The following is a 22,182-nucleotide window of genomic DNA, read 5'->3' as shown; positions in this document are numbered from 1 at the left end:
ATTTGAAGGAAAGTCAGACTGAATCAACAAATGCCATCTTGGAGATGCAGTACCCTAAAGTGCAGAAGTAAGTGGCTTACCCTGCATTTTCCTCAGTGTGCTAGGGGAGACCAAAGTAGTAGCAAGGACTGGTTCCTTAGGCGCCATGCCCCGTATCCTAAATGATCAAAAGCATGAATTCTTTAGGGTAGCCTTTACAGTCCCAAAGGGAAGAGTGTATGTTAGAGTATTACAGCCCATGATCACATGGTTAAAGAAAAAAATTTATACTGGTAATGAGATGACTTGCAATTGAATTCCTCTCACTGACTGGGAGTGGATTAGATGGAAGATAGAGGGAGTGTACTGGGGAGAGTATGGCATTGTGGTGGGGCGGGTCCCCTTTTTCTCATCAGTGCACTAACACTGCTGCTTTTTTTGGGGTCAGGTACTGTCTAATGAGTGTTCGAGGCTGCTATACTGACTTCCATGTCGACTTTGGTGGTACCTCTGTCTGGTATCACATCCATCAAGGGGGAAAGGTACGGTTATAGTTGTGATGGGGGTTGGAATCTGACACTGGTTATATGACTTTGCTTTAGTTCATGCTTGCTTAATATACGTGGAGATGAATCTATTAGGAGATTGTCCTGCTCATATCTAGAGAGAATTATAGATTTAGTTGACCTCCTTGTCTAGAATTCAATAGGAATTAGTATTCATCTAGACCACTATGATCATGCCAATATTTGCATAGTATTTAGTAAACCTCAACAGTCCTGTTTGTAGATCCCCAAAGCAGAATTCTCCAAATGAAGGCAAGGAAGTGGTTTTAGGAGGACAAGATAATTTCTCTATGTGGGAGCATAATAAGATAGTAAAAGGACACACAAATTTTGGATAGAGTCACAATGAAATCAGCAAATTGAGATCTAAAGTACCTTTCCCTAAATGAAGGCATTGGTGTAAAATGGGGCCAAAGGATACCTTTAAGACGTTTCTGAAGTTATAAATAGATTTTGAAAGATTATTCGCATTTATAAAGAACTATATTTCAGCTTGTTGGAGTGTTTCTGAAATGGTGTGAGAATGGAAATCTAGAACTAATATTAGGGGTTTATAGTATTATACTCTTATTGTTACCCTTTTCCCCCTTAGAATTTAATGCATTTGTGAGAGAAAAGTAAAACTGGAATAAAAACAGATAAAGTTTTAAACCTTTTAAAATGTGAGGTCCTAATCTAGAACAATTGTACCTCTGAATCCAAAATCATTTTATTTACTTTGGATCCATGTAAGTGGTACCTTAAGTTTTATTCTTTTGGTCTTGGTCGCTACCTTGGAACAAAGCAACCCAGACAGTCTCTTAAAGATTTTGTACCTAACAATAGAACTATAGAGGCCAGACAGCCAGGGGCGAATAAGGGACTGCCTAGGTAATAAGCCCAATGCCCCAGTTCTTTCTGAGTCTTAGATAGGTTCTTTGTTCTACATTCAAATCTCAGGGAAACTCTAATGCTGTTTCATCAAGTGGAGGATGAAACAATATGTACTTTTTGGGACCCTTAGAATTTCGCAGTGATCAAGTTCTGTTAGCTGGGAGAATTGCTTGCCTTTCTTCTACATGTTGGTTTTAACTTTTTATCTATCAGTTGAGGGGGGTGACTGGGTCATGTCAATGGCGGTTAACAGACTGAAGTTTTTTAACTCACAGGTCTTCTGGCTCATCCCCCCTACAGCCCACAACCTGGAGCTGTACGAGAATTGGCTGCTGTCAGGGAAACAGGGAGACATCTTTCTGGGTGACCGGGTGTCAGATTGCCAGCGCATTGAGCTCAAGCAGGGCTATACCTTCGTCATTCCCTCAGGTAAGCAGGATAGGAAAAATGGATTATCTACTCTAGCCACTTTTTTTCTTAAGTCAAAAGGAATTGATGGATTACTACCAAGAATGATTATGATGCTGGGGTAGGCAGAAAGCAGCACTGTCCTTTCCTGTCATTATGCAGTGGATGCTGAGATTTTTTTCTTTTAAGGCAGTGATTTTCCACTAAATGTATATATCAGAATTGCCAGTGGATGCTTTTCAGATCTATATGTTTGGGCCCCACATTAGCCCTAGAAATTCAGAATCTCTAGATAAAACCAGTTCTGCAGGTGATATACAAACCTCTGGTTAAGAACTACCTACTCCTCTAGAGGATGACTGAAAGCTAGAGAAAGTGCTGAATTAGTAATATTTTTTATCAGGTCATTAGTTTCAAAATAAGTACTCAGAGCACAGCTTTTAGGGTCACAGACATGTATTAGAATTCTGACTATGCATTTATCTGCTAAACCACTTTTGTCAAGTATTTAAATCTGTTTTATTTTGTTGTGAGGAGTAAATGAAAATACATGTAAACTCTTATACTGAGCCTAATCATAGTAGGTACTCCAGTAAATAGAAGCAGATTTATTAAAAGTTTGTTACATCTCTCTCTCTCCCAATTTTTTTGGGGGGGAGGCAACCAAAATTTTTGGTGGCCTTGTTTCGACAAGGCTTTAAAAAAACACTTTACATTCATTTTCTCATATAATACTTACCAACAAGCATGTAAAGTGTAATTTGTGTTTTATAGAGGATAGTGAAACTGCAAGAGATTAAAGAATCTGACCAACCACTAAGCGGCAGAAAAAAAAAATGTGTGGTGTAGGAATCTTGTACTAGTTCTCTGAAAGAGCCATTTCATAATGTGTACTTACAGCTACTACCCTTCACTCCCTTTCTTCTAGGCTGGATTCATGCTGTGTATACTCCTACAGACACGTTAGTGTTTGGAGGCAATTTCTTGCACAGTTTCAATATCCCCATGCAGTTAAAAATATACAACATTGAAGATCGGACACGGGTAAGTAATTCTGTGTAACAGTTGATGTGAACAGGATTACTCCAGTTAGATAAATGTTATAAGAGATTCATTGATAGTTTTATCTCAAAACTTTAATTTTTCTTTGGATTAAAATGCAGTGTTCACATTTTGGGAACACTGAAAGAAAAGTTTTAACAAGATCTACATGCTTGTTTTGGGGGACTCCAATTCATAGAGGTTCTTGATATCTCAGATTTTTATGGGGCTAGAGCAGGGGTGGGCAAACTTTTTGACTCGAGGGCCACAATGGGTTCTTAAACTGGACTCGAGGGCCGGAACAAAAGCATGGATGGAGTGTTTGTGTGAACTAATATAAATTCAAAGTAAACATCATTACATAAAGGGGTATGGTCTTTTTTTTCAATAGTTTTATTCATTTCAAACGGGCCGGATCTGGCCCACGGGCCGAAGTTTGCCCACGGCTGGGCTAGAGGTAGACATTTGATAGTGTCTTGAGCCATGTTTTTCATTTTTATGCTCTTAGAATAATTTGTTGTAATGGGACTTATCAACTCAAGATCCACAACTTTAAGTTCATGTATCTTTCTTTACTAAACACTCAAACTATCGTAGTTTAATATAGAAATGTGTATACTGCCTTTCTCAACTGAGAGAAATCTATGAGAGAATTAATTATTGTAGAAAATGATTTGTGTGTCTTGTTTCTGTTTTTCCTAGGATGGTACAGAGCTGATTTCATTCTAGACGTATAGGAAAAAAGTTAGTTCATTACATGCAGTAGGTACTTTAAGGCAGAATTTAGCAAACCTTTTCTGTAAAGGACCAGATAGTAGAAATTTTAGGCTTTGTGGGCCGTACAATATCTGTCTATTTTCTAACTCTGCCTTGTAGAATGAAATATTTAAAAGATTGAGCATGGCTTAAATAAAATAAAATTTTATTTATGGACACAAATTTGAATTTCATATATTTTTCCTGTCACAAATGCTCTTTTAGGGTATTTTTTCAACCATTTAAAAATATGAAAAACACTCTTAGCTCACAGGCCTTATAAAACAGACTAGAGGCTCAGTGCACAGAAATTTGTGTACTCAGGGGTAAAGGGGTTCCTCAGCCAGGCCTGTGCCCTCTCGCAGTCTGGGACCCCTCGGGGGATGACCATTTGCTGGCTTAGGCCTGCTCCCTGGGGGATTGGGCCTAAGCTGGCAGTCAGATGTCCCCCTGGCAGCCCAGGAGCCCTCGGGGGATGTCCACTTGCCAGCGGGGAGCAGGCCTAAGCTGCAGTCGGACATCCTTAGCGTTTCTGAGGAGGCAGGCTCCCATCACCATCGCTGTACTGGTAGTCGTCAGCCTGGCTTGTGGCTGAGCAGAGCTCCCCCTGTGGGAGCGCACTGACCACCAGGGGGCAGCTCCTGCATTGAGAGTCTGCCCTCTGGTGGTCAGTGTGTGTCATAGTGACCAGTCATTCCCAGTTGTTCTGCTGTTAGGGGCAATTTGCATATTACCCTTTTATTATATAGGATAGTTGACCAAATCCATCAGCTTCTACTTGCTGGCTGACCCATGCGTTAGGGTTAAATAGGGCAGACCCTAGTTGGTCAGGGCTGAATTATATCTGTATATGATTGAAGTATAGATGGTATTGACATTAAACAGCAATTAGAGTACAGAATATTTTGACATTAAACAGCAATTAGAGTACAAAATATTTAGGGCATGTGATGTTCATAACTTGCTCTGAAGTAGTTCAACAAATAACAGCATATATGAGTAGAGATTAGCAAATATGGAGAAATGTTAACAGTTGGTGAATCTTGGAGAGGTTAGAGAAGTCTTCATGGTACTGCACTTGAAACTTTTTGGTGGACTTGAAAGTTTTTAAATTAAAAAGTAGCAGTTAGTAAAGAATTTACACCTTTTAGAAGGAATAGGTATTGGCCTGTTTACTGTGAACATGGTCAGTTAACTATTTTGGTGTCTATTTTGAAACATTTATTTTGGTTAGGAAGTACTTATTATCTTATACACAAGATTGGTACTGTTGGAGTTACAGGGATTGCCCTATTAGTAGAATTAAGAGAGAATACAGTGCTTTTTAAATGAATTTTCTAAGGGTGAACTTCTGCTTGTTTGTTAAGCATAATGAAACTACAAAAGATAGCAAGGAGTTTAATAAGTTTGAAGTTGTAATAATCCTATATAATAAAGAGTTAATATGCTAATTAGATCAAACATCCTATATAATAAAGAGCTAATATGCTGATTAGACCAAACAGCAGAATCACCATCTGGACGAAGCTGGGCTGCGAGGGCCCGAGGGTCAAGGCAGCAGGGGTTGCGAGGGCCGAGCCCCTTGCACAGATTTCGTGTGCTGGGCCTCTAGTAGTTATTAAGTATGGCTTAATTATTTTATTCCAAATAAGGAACCCTTCTATCTTTCTATAAAATGAAGTAATGTTTTGTTTTGTTTTGCTAATTGCTTTCTACATCAACCTTTTATGTGCTAAATACCAACCTGGTATATGTTTAATATATTATTGATCTCTATAACTTACCAAGTTTAAAGACGAATATAAAAAGATGTTTTATGAAAGAAATATAAATTTAAGGCATTGCTTTGGTTACTTTTGCCATGCCAGTGTAGAAATATACTATATAAACTTAAGTGTTAGTAATTATTCTCCTGATAGTGCTTAAAGGATCAATCATTTTGTAATGAGGAGCTAAAAATTTTTGCAAAAAATTTGAACCCAGTCTCAGAAATTGATATGCTCTCTGGTGTCTGGCAGTATAGGTAAAATGTAATGGGGCAGGATGGGTATGTGATATCTTGACTATTACTAACATAATCTGATGAGTTCAAGTAAAAAATAAAAAGTTTAATGTCCTAGTATGTATTTTCTTTTTCTTTTTTCTTATCAATATTACTCAGTTCTGAAGAGTCCAAAATGGCTTTAATTTGGGGAGATCATATATTAATTTTTGTGGTCCATCCCCCTATCTACCAAGAAGTAAATTTGACTTTTAAATAAGAGAGGAGAAACCTCTTCTTGTTGTAGCCACATAAGAGACCCAGACCCAGAGCCTGGCTTCTCTGTGTTGGAAAACTAATGAGAAGTACATGCCTCTCCTGCCTTGGATGAGGAAAGTGCCCTGTGACCTGGTGAAGGATTTTGCAGTCACATGTTCTACCACTGAGCTATACCCTTTCTTGGTGAAGGGTTTTGAAAAGGGACTCCCATCCAGATCACCTCAACTTAGGAAGACTACCTGACATGCAGCTTTGAAAAGGAGATGGGAACTTATTCTCAGGAGTTGCATATTTAGAACAGTCTTTAACATGTTGTTTTGCTTTTTCTTCTGAAAGGTGGCCTCTCTAAATGAAAACAACAAACTATATTTAGGATAGTCCCCATCACTGGTCATCTTCACTGAATAATACATACTGATTTGCCTTTTCCTTGGCTTTGGTAGATCTAAAGGACTATTCTTTTTATTATTATTTAGCTGGAATAATTTCATGCCACTTTTGGGAAAAATGGAAAGAAAACAAAGATAGTGACTGATTAGGCCATGTGGAACAGTAATCTTGATTTGTGGACATAACATCTTGGCAAACTACAAAGTGCAAGACAGGCAAGCTGAGAGTTGATAGCAGGGAAAATAGTCTTGTATCATGGACTGGATATAGCTAGAGAATGAGTCTCTAATTATACTTTCATAGATGTAAGGACATAATAAAAACATATAACTTAATTTCATGTTCTGTTTTTCCATTAGATTCTTTATTCCATGGCCTTCTTATTCAGGGTAGAACTATAGTAAAGGCTAGATGCTTGGCATGCCTTTGTATTCTAAGAACCCTAAAACAATTTTCTCAATTAAGTATATTGTGTCTTACATGGTAACTCTCTGTCTCAGAACTTCTTTTTGATGCTTTCCTACTCAGAAGTTATAAATAATGACAGTTTTTTGGTTGTTCTGAATGGTCTTTCCAAGTACCATTTATCTTTAGTGATTGTTTCCCAAGATCAACATTTTCTAGGTTGTCAGAAAATGCCAGTCTGGGTTTTCAGGTTGACTAGAGAGTTTTTTCTAGATTAATTATTGCAGTGATATAGTTATCTAACTCACTTTTAAAGTTGATATTAACTTTCTTTTCTCATTATTTTGCTTCTGTAGGTTCCAAATAAGTTTCGCTATCCATTCTACTATGAGATGTGTTGGTATGTGTTGGAGCGCTATGTGTACTGCATAACCAACCGCTCCCACCTAACCAAGGAATTTCAGAAAGAGTCCCTCAGCATGGGTAAGTTTTCTGCCTATACAAACTTTCAAGACACCCTACAGGATTGAGTGTGTGGCCAAGAATATTCAGCAGGCTGTTGCTCAATGGTTTTTTGTGGGGGTTTTTCTGTTTGTTTTTTTTTGTTTTTTTTTTACTTATCTACCTGAAAATACCAAATTTAGTCGTTGGAGTTGAATGCTGGTTAACAGCTGATCTCCTACCCAGATGTGAATTACTAGGCTAAATGAAATATTCTGGATCTCTGTCTGAGTTTGTTATTACTTCATTCCTCAAGAAAGGAATCAATTTTCTGGTATGTGTCTTACTTTTTAAAAAAAATTTATTAAATATATTGGGATAATATTGGTTAATAGGGTCATAGGTTTCAATTGTACATTTCTATGATACATGACTTGTATATTACATTATGTGCCCACTACCCAAAGTCATATCATCTTCCATCACCATATATTTGTCCCCCTTTACACTCTTCATCTTCCTCTCACCCCCCTTCCCCTCTCCTCTAGTCACCACCGTACTGTTGTCTATGTCTGAGCTTGTTTGTTTATTGCTTTCAGCTTTATATCCCACATATATATGGCTAAGTAGTATTTCATTATATGTACCACATCTTTATCCAGTCATCCATCTAAGGACACTTAGATTGTTTCCATGTCTTGGCTATGGTGAATAATGCAGCAATGAGCATAGGGATTACAAATGTCTTTATGAATAAATGTTTACAAATTTGGGGGGCAGATACCCAGATGATGGATTCGTGGGTCTCATAGTAACTCAATTCTTAGTTTACAAAGTACTTTTTAAGTATACTAGCATGTGCTTCACACTGTCTACTTTTTAAAAAGATAATTAAATCATAACCCCAGATTTGAGTTTGAACTTGAAATTAATTTACAATAATTTTCATAGGTAACTTATTTTTAGCACACAAAATCGAGCTTTTCTCAATCTTCTGAAAATGCTATAGCTGTGATTTTTAACAGTGGACATATGGGTGTTGGAATAAGGAGAGACCATTTTAAACATGTTACAACTTCATTATTTATAACTTGAAGGCCCCTCCTATGCTGCCTATTTCTCTCATTGATCACATGGCCAAGTGGCTTGTTCTTACTGCATTTTTTTTTCATACCAACAGATTTGGAGTTAAATGGGTTGGAATCTGGAAATGGAGATGAAGAAGCAGTGGATCGAGAACCCCGGCGCTTGAGTAGTAGGCGTTCGGTCCTCACTAGCCCTGTAGCCAATGGGGTCAACCTGGATTATGATGGACTGGGCAAAACCTGCCGAAGTCTTCCGAGTCTGAAGAAAAGCTTGTCTGGAGATTCATCATCTGACTCTAGCCGGGGCTCCCACAATGGCCAAGTGTGGGATCCCCAGTGTAGTCCCCGAAAGGACAGGCAGGTGCATCTGACCCATTTTGAGCTCGAAGGCCTTCGCTGCCTTGTAGACAAGTTGGAATCTCTGCCACTACACAAGAAATGTGTCCCTACAGGGATAGAAGATGAAGATGCTCTTATTGCTGACGTAAAGGTAAAAGTTGGTTGTGTTGTATGACCGCTACTGATCTGACTAGAGCTGTCAGTTTCTGGATTCTGAGAAAGAAATTTTGTATAAGTTTGTACTGCATAGTGTTTTAGTTCCTAAAAAGAGGTGCCTGTTGTGAAAATACTAATATTTGTATCATCAGGACTTAAATTTAGTCTTAAAAACAAAAATTGCAGGCTGATCATAAAAATAAAGAAGAGCCTGGGAAAGTGTTTATATTAAGAAAAAAAGAGGTGCCTGTTGAAATATTACTTTAAACTTAAGTTACCCTCAGATAAACAGGCCTATTTCAAAACAAAAGTGGCCAGTAATAATGTCTAACAGTCTTACCCCAAGCAGAAGAAAGAAATTATTTTATGTTGGGTTATATTAAGTAGGTTTAGCATATTTAGTTTCAAATTTATCTAGTGGGAAGACATAAATATATAGGGCAATTTTTTAAAAAATATCATTTTAAATATAATGCAACCTATTATATCAAGTTTCTTCATGTTGTATATCTTTATCTTTTTTTCCAAGAGATCTCCCAGCCATAGCTGGTTTGGCTCAGTGGATAAAGCGTCAGCCAGCGGACTGGAGGGTCCCAGGTTCGATTCCAGTCAAGGGCATATAACTGGTTGCACGCTAGATCCCCAGGGGAGGGGAGGGGCGTGCAGAAGGCAGCCAATCAATGAGTCTCTCTCATCATTGATGTTTCTATCTCTCCTTCTCCCTTCCTCTCTAAATCAATAAAAATATATTTTTTTTAAAAAGAGAGAGAGATCTCTCGGTATTAGTAATCTTGAATGCCTTTCCCATGCCTCATGTGTTGGTCTCAAAGAAATGAGTTTGTGTTTTTTTAAATATGTTCTTATTTTTTAGATATTTTTATTGATTTCAGAGAGGAAGGGAGTGGGGAGAGAGAGAAACATCAATGATAAGAGAGAATCATTGATCTGCTGCCTCCTGCATGCTTTCTACTGGGGACTGAGCCCACAACCTGTGCATGCGCCCTGACCAGGAATTGAACTGTGGTTCATAGGTCGACGCTCAACCACTGAACCATGCTAGCTGGGCAAAATGAGTTTATTTTTAAAGGATCCAGATTTGAGCCTTCTGAACTGGAGGGAGCTCTTTTAGGTATTTTCTCATATGTAGCCATTAAAATGAACAACAAAAAATGAAAAGCTGGGAATAACAATTTAAGTCAGTGTCTGGAACTATGTCTTGGTTGCAGGGCATGGGTATGTATGTGTATTAGAAAGCTAACTCACAATTTGTAGTAAGTGTTATTTTTAAAGCCTGTCATAGATTATTTTAAGCCTCAGAAGGATTATAGGGAATAATTCTGTCACCTTAAGGTAGATGGGCGAAATATCTCATACTAGGGTTTGTTTCCATCTCTGATTACTGATTCAGGTTTTTCTTTGGTCACCACTAATCAGCTGAAGTGCTTCCAACCTTTTGCAGCTACCTCAGGAAAGAATTCCAAAGACTGGAATAGGCCCTGAACTTTTTTTCTTTATATGATTGACGTTTTCATTATATCTTATTGTTTATGCCTCAGTAAAAAGGTAAAAATCAGAGAGGCTAAAAGGAGTCTAACCTGGTGAAGTTGGTTCTCTCCCTGGACAATTGGTTTTATAGTTTGGTTTTATAAGGTTTGCTCTAGAAGAGGCAAGTGGCGTCACTTTACTTTGTATTTAGGGGAGGAAATGACAAAGTTCGAGGTAGGTGCAGTCCTGTTTTATAATGATTAATGCATAGCACAAAGCAAACATAGCCATAAATTTCCAGACTCACAAGCTAGACCTCAGACTCACTTCCCATCCTTAAGTAATCAAAGGACACTTAGTTTCTTTCTTTTCCATTGTGATTGGACACGTATAAGTATATTTTCCTGAGAATTTGAGTGTAATGTCTTTCTTTTTTTTCTACAGGAGTTTGTGGGGTTTTTTAAAATATATTCTTTTATTGATTTCAGAGAGGAAGAGAGAGTAAAAACATCAATGATGAGAGAGACTCATTGATTGGCTGCCTCCTGCACGCCCCCAACTAGGGATTGAGCCCGCAACCTGGGTATGTGTGCTCTTGACTGGAATCGAACCCGGGACCCTTTAGTCCGCAGGCCAACGCTCTATCCACTGAGCCAAACCAGCTAGGGCCAGAATTTATTTTTTTTATATGTAACCTTTCCATCATGGATACATGTGGGAAACATAAAATTATGACTTTGGGAACTTAGTAATTTGTATAATTGCCTTTAAGAACCCTAAGAAGAAAGATTTCTAAATTTATATCTCACTAACATTCTTTTGGTCTGGGTATTTCTGATTCATGAAAAAGAGAAATATCTTTTCAATCCTAAGGGATGTCTATAGTGATGTCCAGAATCCAGTTGTAGGAAGCCATATTATAATCTGCTAATCATTTATACAAGATCAAGTATCATGATCGAAATAGGCAAACTCTCTTACCAAAGTAGAGGAAGCAGAGTGGTAAGGGAAAATTAAGAAAGATTTGGTTCAAATATTAAGCAATGTAAAAGGAGGCTGCTAGAAGGGCAATGAGTTTAGAAGATACATTTAAAGAGGACTCTTTAAATGTAAACATTATAAAAGTGTCTAGAGCAGTGGTTCTCAACCTTCTGGCCCTTTAAATACAGTTCCTCATGTTGTGACCCAACCATAAAATTATTTTCGTTGATACTTTATAACTGTAATGTTGCTACTGTTATAAATTGTAATGTAAATATCTGATATGCAGGATGGTCTTAGGCGACCCCTGTGAAAGGGTCGTTCGACCGCCAAAGGGATAGCGACCCACAGGTTGAGAACCGGTGGTCTAGAGAGAGCATCCTTAGTTTATCAGGAATCATGAGAAACATGGCTGCCATTGCTGGCTAAGATAGAAGGGCACAGAGACTAGAGCATGAGGAACGAATCGACAGTAAGATGACTCCATAGGCTGACAATGTTTGAATTTCCCCTGCAGAGGCTTTTCCACAACTTTTTTTGTTTACCCAATACCATAATCATAATCAGAAGACAACAGCTTCAGATCCCAGCTCTGCAGGTACTTTAACTTAAGATCAAATTAATTGCCCGGTCAGCGTGGCAACAGTGGTTGAGCATCAACCTATGAACCAGGAGGTCACAGGTTCAATTTCCGGTCTGGGCATATGCCCAAGTTATGGGCTCGATCCCCTGTGTGGGTCGTGCAGGAGGCAGCCAATTAATGATTCTCTCATCATTGATATTTATCTCTCTCTCTGATATCAATGAAATGTTTTTTATAAAAGATCAAATGAATTAATTATTCCTACGTTTGACTATATTTAATCTGAGCTTCAGATAATAGTGAGTTTGGAGCTTGAATAATTCGAAAATCTGAAAGAAAAAAAGCATTGGGTTGGTTAAGTGCCGAATAACTATACAACTAGAGACTGTAGTGCTAGAAAACTTAGTGTTTGTAGCACAGAAGGCTACACTGCAGTGGAGGACAGAAGCAAGCTTCGTTTACCCTTCCTGCAGAGGAAAGGATTGGTTTTTGTTGTAGCCTATTGGTTTTGTTGAGAGCCACAAACAACTGGCAGAAGAGAGGAGAAAAAAAGTGGTGAGATGAGATGTTCATAAACATATTTTCTGGAAGAAGTCAGTTTTAGTGATGTGGTATAAGGGCTTTGAAGATGCCAAAATGTTAAGTTCTACAGTGATGAAGAGCAAATCATAGAATATAGAATTAGAAGGGGATTCGATGAAAATGGGGCATTAAAAAGTGTTGACTTAATGGTAAGGTTCAAGGGAAAGTAATTAGTATGTGTAAAGTTCTGATTAAGAGGTATGTGGATAACCTTGAATCCTAAAAGTAGACTAAAAATAGAATGGAGTTCTCTCCTCCTGTGAGATATTTCATATTTCTAAACTTGAGAAGTTGTGTCCTGGATAGACGCTGAATAAAGAGGCAGGACCTGGAGCAGTGTGTATAGAACAGTCCCATTAATGTAGGAAAAAGAGTCTCTTTGTACGTGCATTGTTGAGGGGGCAGAGGAGGGCACATCAACTTCTGACAGAGGGTCACGGCAAGGTGGTGGGAGTCAGCTGGAAGACTGAGTTTTAATCAGACTTTATTGTTTTGTTTGTGTTTGTTTTGCTAATAAAAGAGATCTTAATATCTGCAAAAAGAAGCTTTTAATATATTAATATAGCCCTAGTTGGTTTGGCTCAGTGGATAGAGCATCAGCCTGCAGACCAAAGGGTCACTGGTTCGATTCTGATCAAGGGCACCTACCTTGGTTGCAGGCTCCTCCCTGTCCTGGCCCTGGCCGGGGCGCCTACAGGAGACAACCAAAAGATGTGTTTCTCTCACATCGATATTTCTCTCTGTCTTTCCCTCTCTCTTCCACTCTCTCTGAAAATCAATGGAAACAATATTCTCGGGTGAGGATTTAAAAAACTAACGTGCACATATGCCTAACTCACTTAATGAAAAATTCAGTGTTGTTGAATATTTTTCTATTTTCCTGTTTGCTCTTTTTTTTTTTTTTTTTAATCCTGTTTGCTCTTAAAGTATTTACTAGTAGATAAGCTTGGCAACCATTTGACTTTGGGGGCAAAGCCTGTTTTTCCTCTATAAATAACATCTACCTCAGTGGGGCTGTTATGAAAATTAATGATGTTAATAAAGTACTTAACAAATAGTATTATTTCAGAAAAAAATTAGATATTACAAATTTTTGAAATTCATTTATTTTGCTACTTTGAACGATGCATACTCAGTGCCAGGAATCATGCTTAGTGTTGGAATAAATATGCAAACATGTCAAAGATTCAGCCCTCAAGAGGCTTACAGTCCAGTGGTGGAATGGCATTAAAGTGGGTTAAGAAAGTAAGTGCATTCTAGGTTCACAAGTGCTGTGCATGATAGAGGGCACTGGGAGCACTCAGAGAGGGTCCAGTGGTAGATTCTGTCCTGGAGGAAGGAGGTGTCAGTCTTCTTAATTCAGCAGTTAATAAACTTGGCTGTTAGATGATACAAATTGATTACTACAACATTATATAGATGGTAAAAGCTCTGAATTTATAAATTTGAAAACTGTACTTTGTGGTTCTATAGGCTACTGCTGCTCCGATCTAAAATTATAACATTTTATTTTGTAATTATGTTCTAAAAATTTACCCTAGACTCCATCCCAGGGGTATGATGGGATTGAAGCCAAAGTTATGGTTACAAATAAATACAGAAGCACTGATTAGAAATTTTCTTTGTCTGATATTAATAAAGAGAATAACTGGTAGAGGACCCAGTATAATTAGATCTTAATCCAGTAAACCAGATTAGGAGTGGGGAAAAACAGCCTGCATAAATAAAATTTCATTTGCAATTCTTACTTTCAATACATTTATAATAATTCACATTATTTTTTTTTTAATATATTTTATTGATTTTTTACAGAGAGGAAGGGAGAGAGATAGTTAGAAACATCGATGAGAGAGAAACATCGATTAGCTGCCTCCTGCACATCTCCTACTGGGGATATGCCTGCAACCCAGGTACATGCCCTTGACCGGAATCGAACCCGGGACCTTTCAGTCCGCAGGCCGACGCTCTATCCACTGAGCCAAACCGGTTTCGGCAATTCACATTCTTACTGAGTAGAAAGTTTTAAATAATTTAATTCAGTTACAAGGCATATAGGTTAGCCCTGGCCAAGTGTGGCTTAGTTGGTCAGGTGTTGTCCTTTGCACCAAAAGGTTGCCAGTTCGATTCCTGGTCAGGGCATATTCCCCGGGTTCCAGGTTCAATCCCCGGTAGGGAACATGCAGGAGGCATCCAATCAGTGTTTCATTCTCACATCAATGTTGCTGTCTAAAAATCTATTTTAAAATTTTATTTTAAAAAAGTATATAGAGTAGGTTAAAATAGATTTATTCTTTAAAATATTTCCATTATATTTCTGTATTATGTAATGTCATTTTCTTAATCTGATCTTTAAAAAACTTTTTTTGGATGAACAGATCAATTTAAAATTTTTTTTTTGAGAGAGAGAGAAAGAGAAACATCAATGTGAGAGAGACACATCAATTGGTTGCCTCCTGTATGTACTCCAACCTGGGGTGTACATCACACATGCCCAGGTATGTGCCCTTGACCGGGAATCGAACCCAAGACCCTCCAGTGCATGGGCCAACGCTGTAACCACTGAACAATACCAGCAAGGCTAATTCTGATCTTTGTTGCCTATCTTTTATTCTGAATTAATGGGGGGAAGGGGATCGTCCTATTAATTTGTGATTTGGAGACTTATTTGGAGTGTTTCCTAGTGCCCTATCTGTTTTTGTTCTTTCCTGTGGCTTCCAGAATTTATATTTGCTACAACTTGAACTTGTATTTTGTTTCAGAGTAACATGTTTCCCTTAAGTATTTGTATTTTATCAACCCTCTAAAGTTAGATAGCACTAAGATCAAAATAAACACTTTCTGCTCTGGCCGGATTGCTCAGTTGGTTAGAGGGATGTCACATAAGGAAAGTTTTTCACATATAATAGTATAGGCTGATTGAGTCTTTGAGTCTTAAGAATAAGTGCAAAGAAGAGATTTAGGATAGAATGACCATATAAATATTTCCAGGAAGAGCTTCACCTAAGAGCACAAAAGTCCCTCCTTTCTTTGGCAGACTACTATACAAATTAAAGTATGCAGCCCTTGAAAATATTATACTACTGACTGCACTAGAAACTCACTAAAACAACCATGCTGAGAATAAATAAGAATTCCCAGTGGTGAGAGCTAGGGTCTTAGTAGCCTGGAATGTTTATTTCAAAGCAGCTTCTGTGATTTTCAGAAAACTCAGGTTACATTTCTGAGAGTCTAAAGATTACATTTAAAAATTAAAAATTACATAAATCTCAACCCAGAATATGATCCTCTGTAGCCTGAGAGACTGCTTGTTCAGAGCTTCCCCCTGTCTGATTGGTGCAAGGAGAGTGGGTGACACGCATCATTTCAATGGCTGTTAGAAGTAGCATCGTGGGGCTGCTTTATCTAGGGAATCAAGAAGAGGCAGTCAGGACAAACCACTAGACTAGGCAATGTGCTGAGTCCTGGTGTCCTGAAGGTGGAATAATCTGAGGGGCAGAATAAGCACAATAAGTTAAGGCCCTAGGAGACTGGCAAATACACATTTGCTGGCTCCCTGACCTCAGGTCACACCTCAGCTAACTTGACTTGGTCAGAGGAGCTGCCTAGGCATGACTCTTACATGGTGGCTCCCAGTTGCAACCGGAGGCAGGCATCTGTGGTAGACAGTTGATGTTAAACAGACACATTGTTTTGAATATCTCTATATTCATTGGAATGTATCATTCCTGAACGTTTTTCTGGAAACCTGTATGCTGGTTCTGTATTCTGGGCTGGGAGAGCAGCAGTGAGGGCAGTTGAAGCAAGTCATACAAGGGGAGAGAAGGTGCCTGCAGAGCGGCTCCGCTTCCGCCTGGCTCTTCCCGAGGCGGAACTTCAGGCCACTCACTGTGCTTGAGAGAGAGCAGGAAGAGTCCTGTGTGTGCTATCTGGAGAGTGCTGGCTAACTAACAATCAGAGGTGACCCTGAAGGGAAGGGTGTGGACTGATACAAGGACTAATGCGGGACCACATGCCGAATGGGTTAAAGCTTTCCCTCCCTCTGGCTGGCGCCTGCCAAAGTCGGCCAGCAGCGCCCTCGGGCCACCCCTGGTTCTCCTATTGCAGTGGCGGTGGGAGGGAGCAGGAGGGCGGTGCTCGGCCCAGCTCCTCGGGCAGGCTCTCCTCCAATGGCCAGGAAGAGAGGCTTGAAGAGCACCTCCCTCCCGACTCTGCAGCAGTCTGCCTGGGCCCTCTGCTGGCGAGCCCAGCTCCCCCCACCCCACCCCCCCTGCCATCTTCCGTTGCAAAGCATTTCTGGGAGCTGCATGTGGGTGACGCAGCAGCATTGTTCGCAGGCAGAGGAAGCCGCGGCTGAGCTGAAGGTCTCTGGAAGGAGCTCTGAGCGCTGCACACTGCTCCCTCTGGGGAGTCTGGACTGTCCTGCCTTATGAACTCTGGGAGATTTCAGAATTTTCAATTAAATCGGATTTTCCAAGAGGCAGAAAACCTAACTCCTTCAGCACAACTTCCAATACAGGAAACAAAACAAAGACGCTGGGGAAACTTCAACCAAAAGCCTCAGCACTCCAGAGGGACGAGAAACACAAGGTCAGGCGGGCGGGCGGGCGGGCGGCAAACCCTTCCTGGTTCAGGGTGTGTTTAACTGTGGGGACTTCGGCGAAAAGGCTGAAGGACTGTCTGCTGGGCGAGTCCAAGACAATGCTTAGGTTACTTCGTGTTGGTGGAGCCGTCATTGCACTTGTTCCCTCGCCTTGTGGGATATGCTTCTGAATTGGGTCGCTTGGCTTTTGGGAATCCATTCCCCTTCTCTGCCCAGACGTCGCTGTTCTCTTCCCCTTCCTGTGCTGTGTGGGGTGTAGGCTTGTGTTTGAATGTTCTCCTTAAAACCAGGATCCTAGATAGGCGTTAGCCTTTCTGCATTCCGCCCCCGCTCCCTGTCCCAAACCCCCTCTGGTGAAGGTTGGTGGCTTCTTTATATGGTTTCATGAAGGGCCTCAGCTGGAGTCTGTCTTTTTCCATGAAAACAGGGTGTGCTTGGTTGTATGGCCCCAGCAAAATAAGGCTTGGAAGGCAATCTGCATTTCCCTCCACACCCACACAGACCCCAGTAACTGAGTCTGTATGTGTTAACAGCCCCCCTCCGCCCACTTCCTCCCCACCCCACACAGTTTCTCCACCTACCCTGTTCCCCACAAAAATCTTGCTGGTAGCACTAGACTGCTTTTGGTGAACAGTTAGGCTTCTTTTCTACTCTTAAACAGTCAAACAGTCGCGGATCTCTCTGTGCCGTCTGTTTTGCTGAAAGTGGAAAGTCCCTATTTGTGGACAGCTCTGAGCTCTCGGGGAGAGGAAATGGGCAGAGTCCTACTCCTCAGCAGTGCGAAGTGGGGGAGGGGAGCTGTGCATTCTCTAGCACACATTTTGAATGGACCTGAAATTTTCACCCCAGGGAGATTACAGCCCATACCAGAGTCTTGTCCCATGAGGCACCGCACCCTGCCTCTTTACCCCCACGCAGTGTGGTACTAACAGGAGGCTCCAGAATAGGGTGCCATAGCAACTCAGAGTAAATAAAACGGCTGGAAATGAAATCAGTTTGGGGGAGGGGGAAAGGCATCTGGAGCCTTGGCAAAGGGAGATCTTCATAGGGAAGCTTCATGGGTATGAGTTAAAGGGTCTTTCTGAGTCCCAACTCTGGGATTTGGAACATGATCCTTAGGTTCAGAAAGAAAATGCTTGGTAAGGAAACGCCTCGTGCTTCAGAAAGTTTTGGTCTCTAGGCAGAGAGCCCACAAGGTTATGAGAGTGATTATTAAAGGTGGCCCAAGCATACTGACCTGTCCAGGATCAAAGTTTAGGTTTCTCTAAACAGTTAATATCCTATATTCACCTAAGGAAATCATGTCACTTGTCTTCTGGATTTGTGTTCTTTTGCTGGTGTCAGAGGAATTCCATCCTGCTAGGTTTGGAATTCAAAAATTTCTGTCTATAAAACTTTAAAGGTTTCAAAGTAACACTCAACCAGTGTGATTCACTTAAGTGGCAGTTTCTTACTGTGGTATTATTCCTTAAGTCATTCGAACTAGATTGGTTAAAGCCATGAGAGAACTATTGTCCCTAAGATTGTTCCTGCCTTATTTATAGGAATAAAGGCAAATAATTGACCGTGTGTGTGTGTGTGTGTGTGTGTGTGTAAGAGAGAGAGAGATTTAAGATTGAGATTTCTGTAATCAGCCTTAGAAGAACAGAGCCCTGGGTTGAGCTAGATATTAAGACTCTGCTGTTCATATTATTGATTCAGTATTAGCCTTTGTTGTTGTTGCCATTTTGCTGACATCTGCAAATTGAAGTCAGTATTTACTCTCTGGCAGTATTCATTAACTGGTATGGAAAAGTAAAAGGGTGAAGTAAAGTTTTACTGTCACATGTAGAACTATGTGACAAGAAACACTTGTCACCAGGGTAGCTAGCTAGCTGCTTCAGTGAAAGTGTCAACAGTATAGTGCAGTACACAAGAACTAGGTTGGGAACAAAGATAAAAGTTTTGACAGTATTGTACTAGTTTAAGTTTTCTCTTTCATTTTGATTTACTTGTTCTGCAGCTAGTCTATGTGAAGTGAAAATAGAAACAGCTGATTCCCTGGCCTTCCCTTGGTGCTGGTGGGGAATGAGGCTAAGGAGTGATCTACTCTTTGTTCACTGTGCCCTCTTTTCTTCTATCCTACCCTTAGGTTTTGCTGGAGGAGCTTGCCAACAGTGATCCCAAGTTAGCCCTCACTGGAGTCCCTATAGTACAGTGGCCAAAAAGGGATAAGGTAAGAAACTATTCTTGACCTTCAGGTTCTAAAGTATTTGCTGTCTGACCATTATTATTCTGGAAGAAAAAAGGACAACTAGAAGCATTTGGCATGTTAATATAAAGGGAAAATCATTCCTCAGTTTGTTCTGACTCTTAGGTCAGGGTAATTGGCTGTCTTTGGAGATGATGCTCTTAACGAAACTATCAAACTAGGAGACCTGTCTCCAAGTTCGGATGCCAAGGTATACATTTGTTCACCAGAATGGATCAGTTCCTATCCTCTGGCCCAGTGACACAATTATTTTCACAGAATGATTTAAAACTGGTTAAAATAATTACATATATATTTAAAAGGCCAGGGTGTTTCTATGTTGAATTGAGACCACATTCTCAAGTTTCCTCTTAATTTGGACTTTTCACTATCAAATTGAAAAGAGAAGATAGGAATTACCCATTAGCTAATAAATTGTCAGTTGTGAATTTTGATGAATCTTCAGTTAGGCCCTGAATAATTTTTCCCCACATCGTCTTTTGTCAAAGTTATTACATAAAAAAAAGAAGTGATCGCATTCTGATCCTGATTATGAGTTGACCCTTCTTTGGTGTTCCCAAAGCTGAAATGGCAGGGCCATCACGTTTTAGGAGTGTTTAGGTAGAATATAAAGGTATGAAGCTAAAAGATGTCTTTAAAGAACTGTCTCTCCTACCTGGGTGCAGGAGTCCCATTTGGCCTCTACTTGGCCACATCGGGTTGCCCCAAAATAATTTAGTCATTTCTGATTTATTGGAGTGTCTGCTATGTACAGGTGTTATACTTGGATTCAGAGTAATACAGAAATGAACAAGACCTGCCTCACCCTCAAGTAGTTTACTGTCTTCTTTAGGAGTATATTCTGAGTAGTAATACAGGATAAGGAAATGTTGGAGGGCCCCTGAAGTGACTGGTACCTAGAAAGCTCAATAGCGTGAGAGAGATGTCTCTGAAGGAATAGGCAACCTTTTTTTAAAAAAATATTTTTTTTAATTGATTTTAAGAGAGGAGGAAAGAGGGAGAGAGAGATAGAAACCTCAATGATGAGAGAGAATCATTGATTGGCTGCCTCCTGCACGCCCCCCAGTGGGGATTGAGCCCACAACCCAGGCATGTGCCCTTGACCAGAATTGAACCTGAGACCCTTCAGTCCGCAAGCCGACTCTCTGTCCACTGAGCCAAACCAGCTAGGGTGGAATTGACATCCTTTTTTGGTAAAGGTAATATGTAGATAATAAAGATTAATATTTTAGGTTTTGCAGGCTATACAGTCTCTGTCGCAACTTCTCAGTTCTGCCAGTGCACATAAAAGCAGCCATAGACAGTGCATAAGCAACTGCGCGTCGTTGTTTTCTAGTAAAACTTATTTACAAAAAAAAAAAACAGGCAGCAGGCAGATTTCTCCCTGGGCCATAGTTTGCCAAGCCATGTAATCTTCTACCTTCTTTAGTTCTTAAAGCTACCTGATATATTTGACCTCACTGCTTTCTCTTCCCAGCTTAAATTCCCCACCCGGCCAAAGGTGCGGGTTCCTACCATCCCCATCACAAAGCCTCACACTATGAAACCAGCTCCACGGTTAACACCTGTGAGGCCAGCTGCTGCCTCCCCCATAGTGTCTGGAGCCAGGCGGAGACGAGTACGATGTCGAAAGTGCAAAGCCTGTGTGCAAGGAGAGTGTGGTGTTTGCCACTACTGCAGGGACATGAAGAAGTTTGGAGGACCTGGTCGTATGAAGCAGTCCTGTGTCCTCCGGCAGTGCTTGGCAGTGAGTGACCTACTGGGTAAAGAATTTGGGGGAGGGGTGGTGGTGCCAAAGGGACTGAAATATGCATAATATAGAGTTATTGAGAGTTGGAAAGAAAAAGTTACTCTCTCTTTTAGCTTTCTTCACTCTGTCCCTTTTCTCCCTGGGTTGTGAAGGAACATCCAGTACTAAAACTTAGCTAGTATAATCTTTGAGCCATATCCAGTTTTCAAATGAGAGACCAGCATTTGAAGGGCAAATCACTGCTATCTGTCCCCTCCCTCTTTAAGTGGATTGGAAAGAAAGGACCCCAAGACCAGGGACAGGCTCACTGAAAATAAACTGATCTCTGTTGGTCTCTAGCTACTTGATTCCTCCCCTATCTGCTTCCTCAGCCACTTCTCTACCTGGTCTCCATGTTCCCTACGTGTTTACTATAAAGTCACAGGAACCAAATTGCCCTTCTCAGTTAAAGGGAAGCTGAAATGATAAGGATCTAAGCCTGCTCGTTCCTTGGTTTCTATCTTTGTCTCCTGTAGCCCAGGCTGCCTCACTCAGTCACATGCTCCCTCTGTGGGGAAGTGGATCAAAATGAGGAGACACAGGACTTTGAGAAGAAACTCATGGAATGCTGTATCTGCAATGAGATTGTTCATCCTGGCTGCCTCCAGGTGAGTAGAGGCCTAAGGGGCTACTGAAGTCTCAGCTGATAGAGTGTCTAAAGAAACAGTGGAACAGAGGAAACTGGAATATATGTCACAAGAAACTGCCAGCATCCGTATTATGGGCCATCAGCTGTGGGTCATGTAGTGATGTAACATCTACCCCTGATCCAAATATCTCTACTGTGTGTCAGACACTGTGCTAGGCCTTGAGGACCAGTACACAAAAAAGTCCAGATTTCTGCCCTCATGGAGCTTACATTCTGGCCTCTGGAGACTGTGTTTGGAGTCTCCAGGCCATCATGGAACTGCCAGGTCTGATTTGGAATGTTTCATGGCTGTAAGCATCTTTATTGCATACTTGATTCTATCGCTGGATATTAGTTCCTAAAAGTCAGTGAGAGTTGTAACATTAGCTAATAACATTTAATGAGTGCTCAGTCTGTATCAGGCTTAGTGCACACCTGAGGAGCTTTAAAAAGTAATAAGGAAGTTCAGATCCCAGAGATTGAGTCAACTCTTCTAGCCTGGACCTGGACTGAGGCATTCAGTATCTCCTACATCATTCTGATGTGCAGCTGAGATGGAGAGCTGCTGGTTTCCATGCATTCCC

The 22,182-nt window shown here is 40.5% G+C and overlaps 1 protein-coding gene across 8 annotated transcripts in view; it reads left to right on the top strand.

The window, feature by feature from the left end:
• The window catches only part of KDM2A (lysine demethylase 2A), an 89,651-nt gene that overhangs the window by 56,224 nt on the left and 11,245 nt on the right, over positions 1-22,182 (top strand). For all 8 annotated transcript variants that reach the window (XM_036326484.1, XM_036326479.1, XM_036326480.1 and 5 more), the window contains 9 exons: positions 1-67; positions 428-521; positions 1,694-1,847; positions 2,755-2,870; positions 7,035-7,161; positions 8,300-8,694; positions 19,062-19,145; positions 20,659-20,928; positions 21,447-21,578. The exon at positions 1-67 is cut by the window's left edge and continues 40 nt beyond it. In XM_036326484.1, the coding sequence (XP_036182377.1) occupies positions 1-67; positions 428-521; positions 1,694-1,847; positions 2,755-2,870; positions 7,035-7,161; positions 8,300-8,694; positions 19,062-19,145; positions 20,659-20,928; positions 21,447-21,578 (1,439 nt within the window). The remainder of the gene's footprint in view (positions 68-427; positions 522-1,693; positions 1,848-2,754; positions 2,871-7,034; positions 7,162-8,299; positions 8,695-19,061; positions 19,146-20,658; positions 20,929-21,446; positions 21,579-22,182) is intronic.

This window comes from Myotis myotis, unplaced genomic scaffold (genome assembly GCF_014108235.1).
Source record: "Myotis myotis isolate mMyoMyo1 unplaced genomic scaffold, mMyoMyo1.p scaffold_m19_p_10, whole genome shotgun sequence".
Classification (NCBI taxonomy): Eukaryota; Metazoa; Chordata; class Mammalia; order Chiroptera; family Vespertilionidae; genus Myotis; species Myotis myotis.
This window is presented reverse-complemented; position numbering and strand designations above follow the sequence as displayed.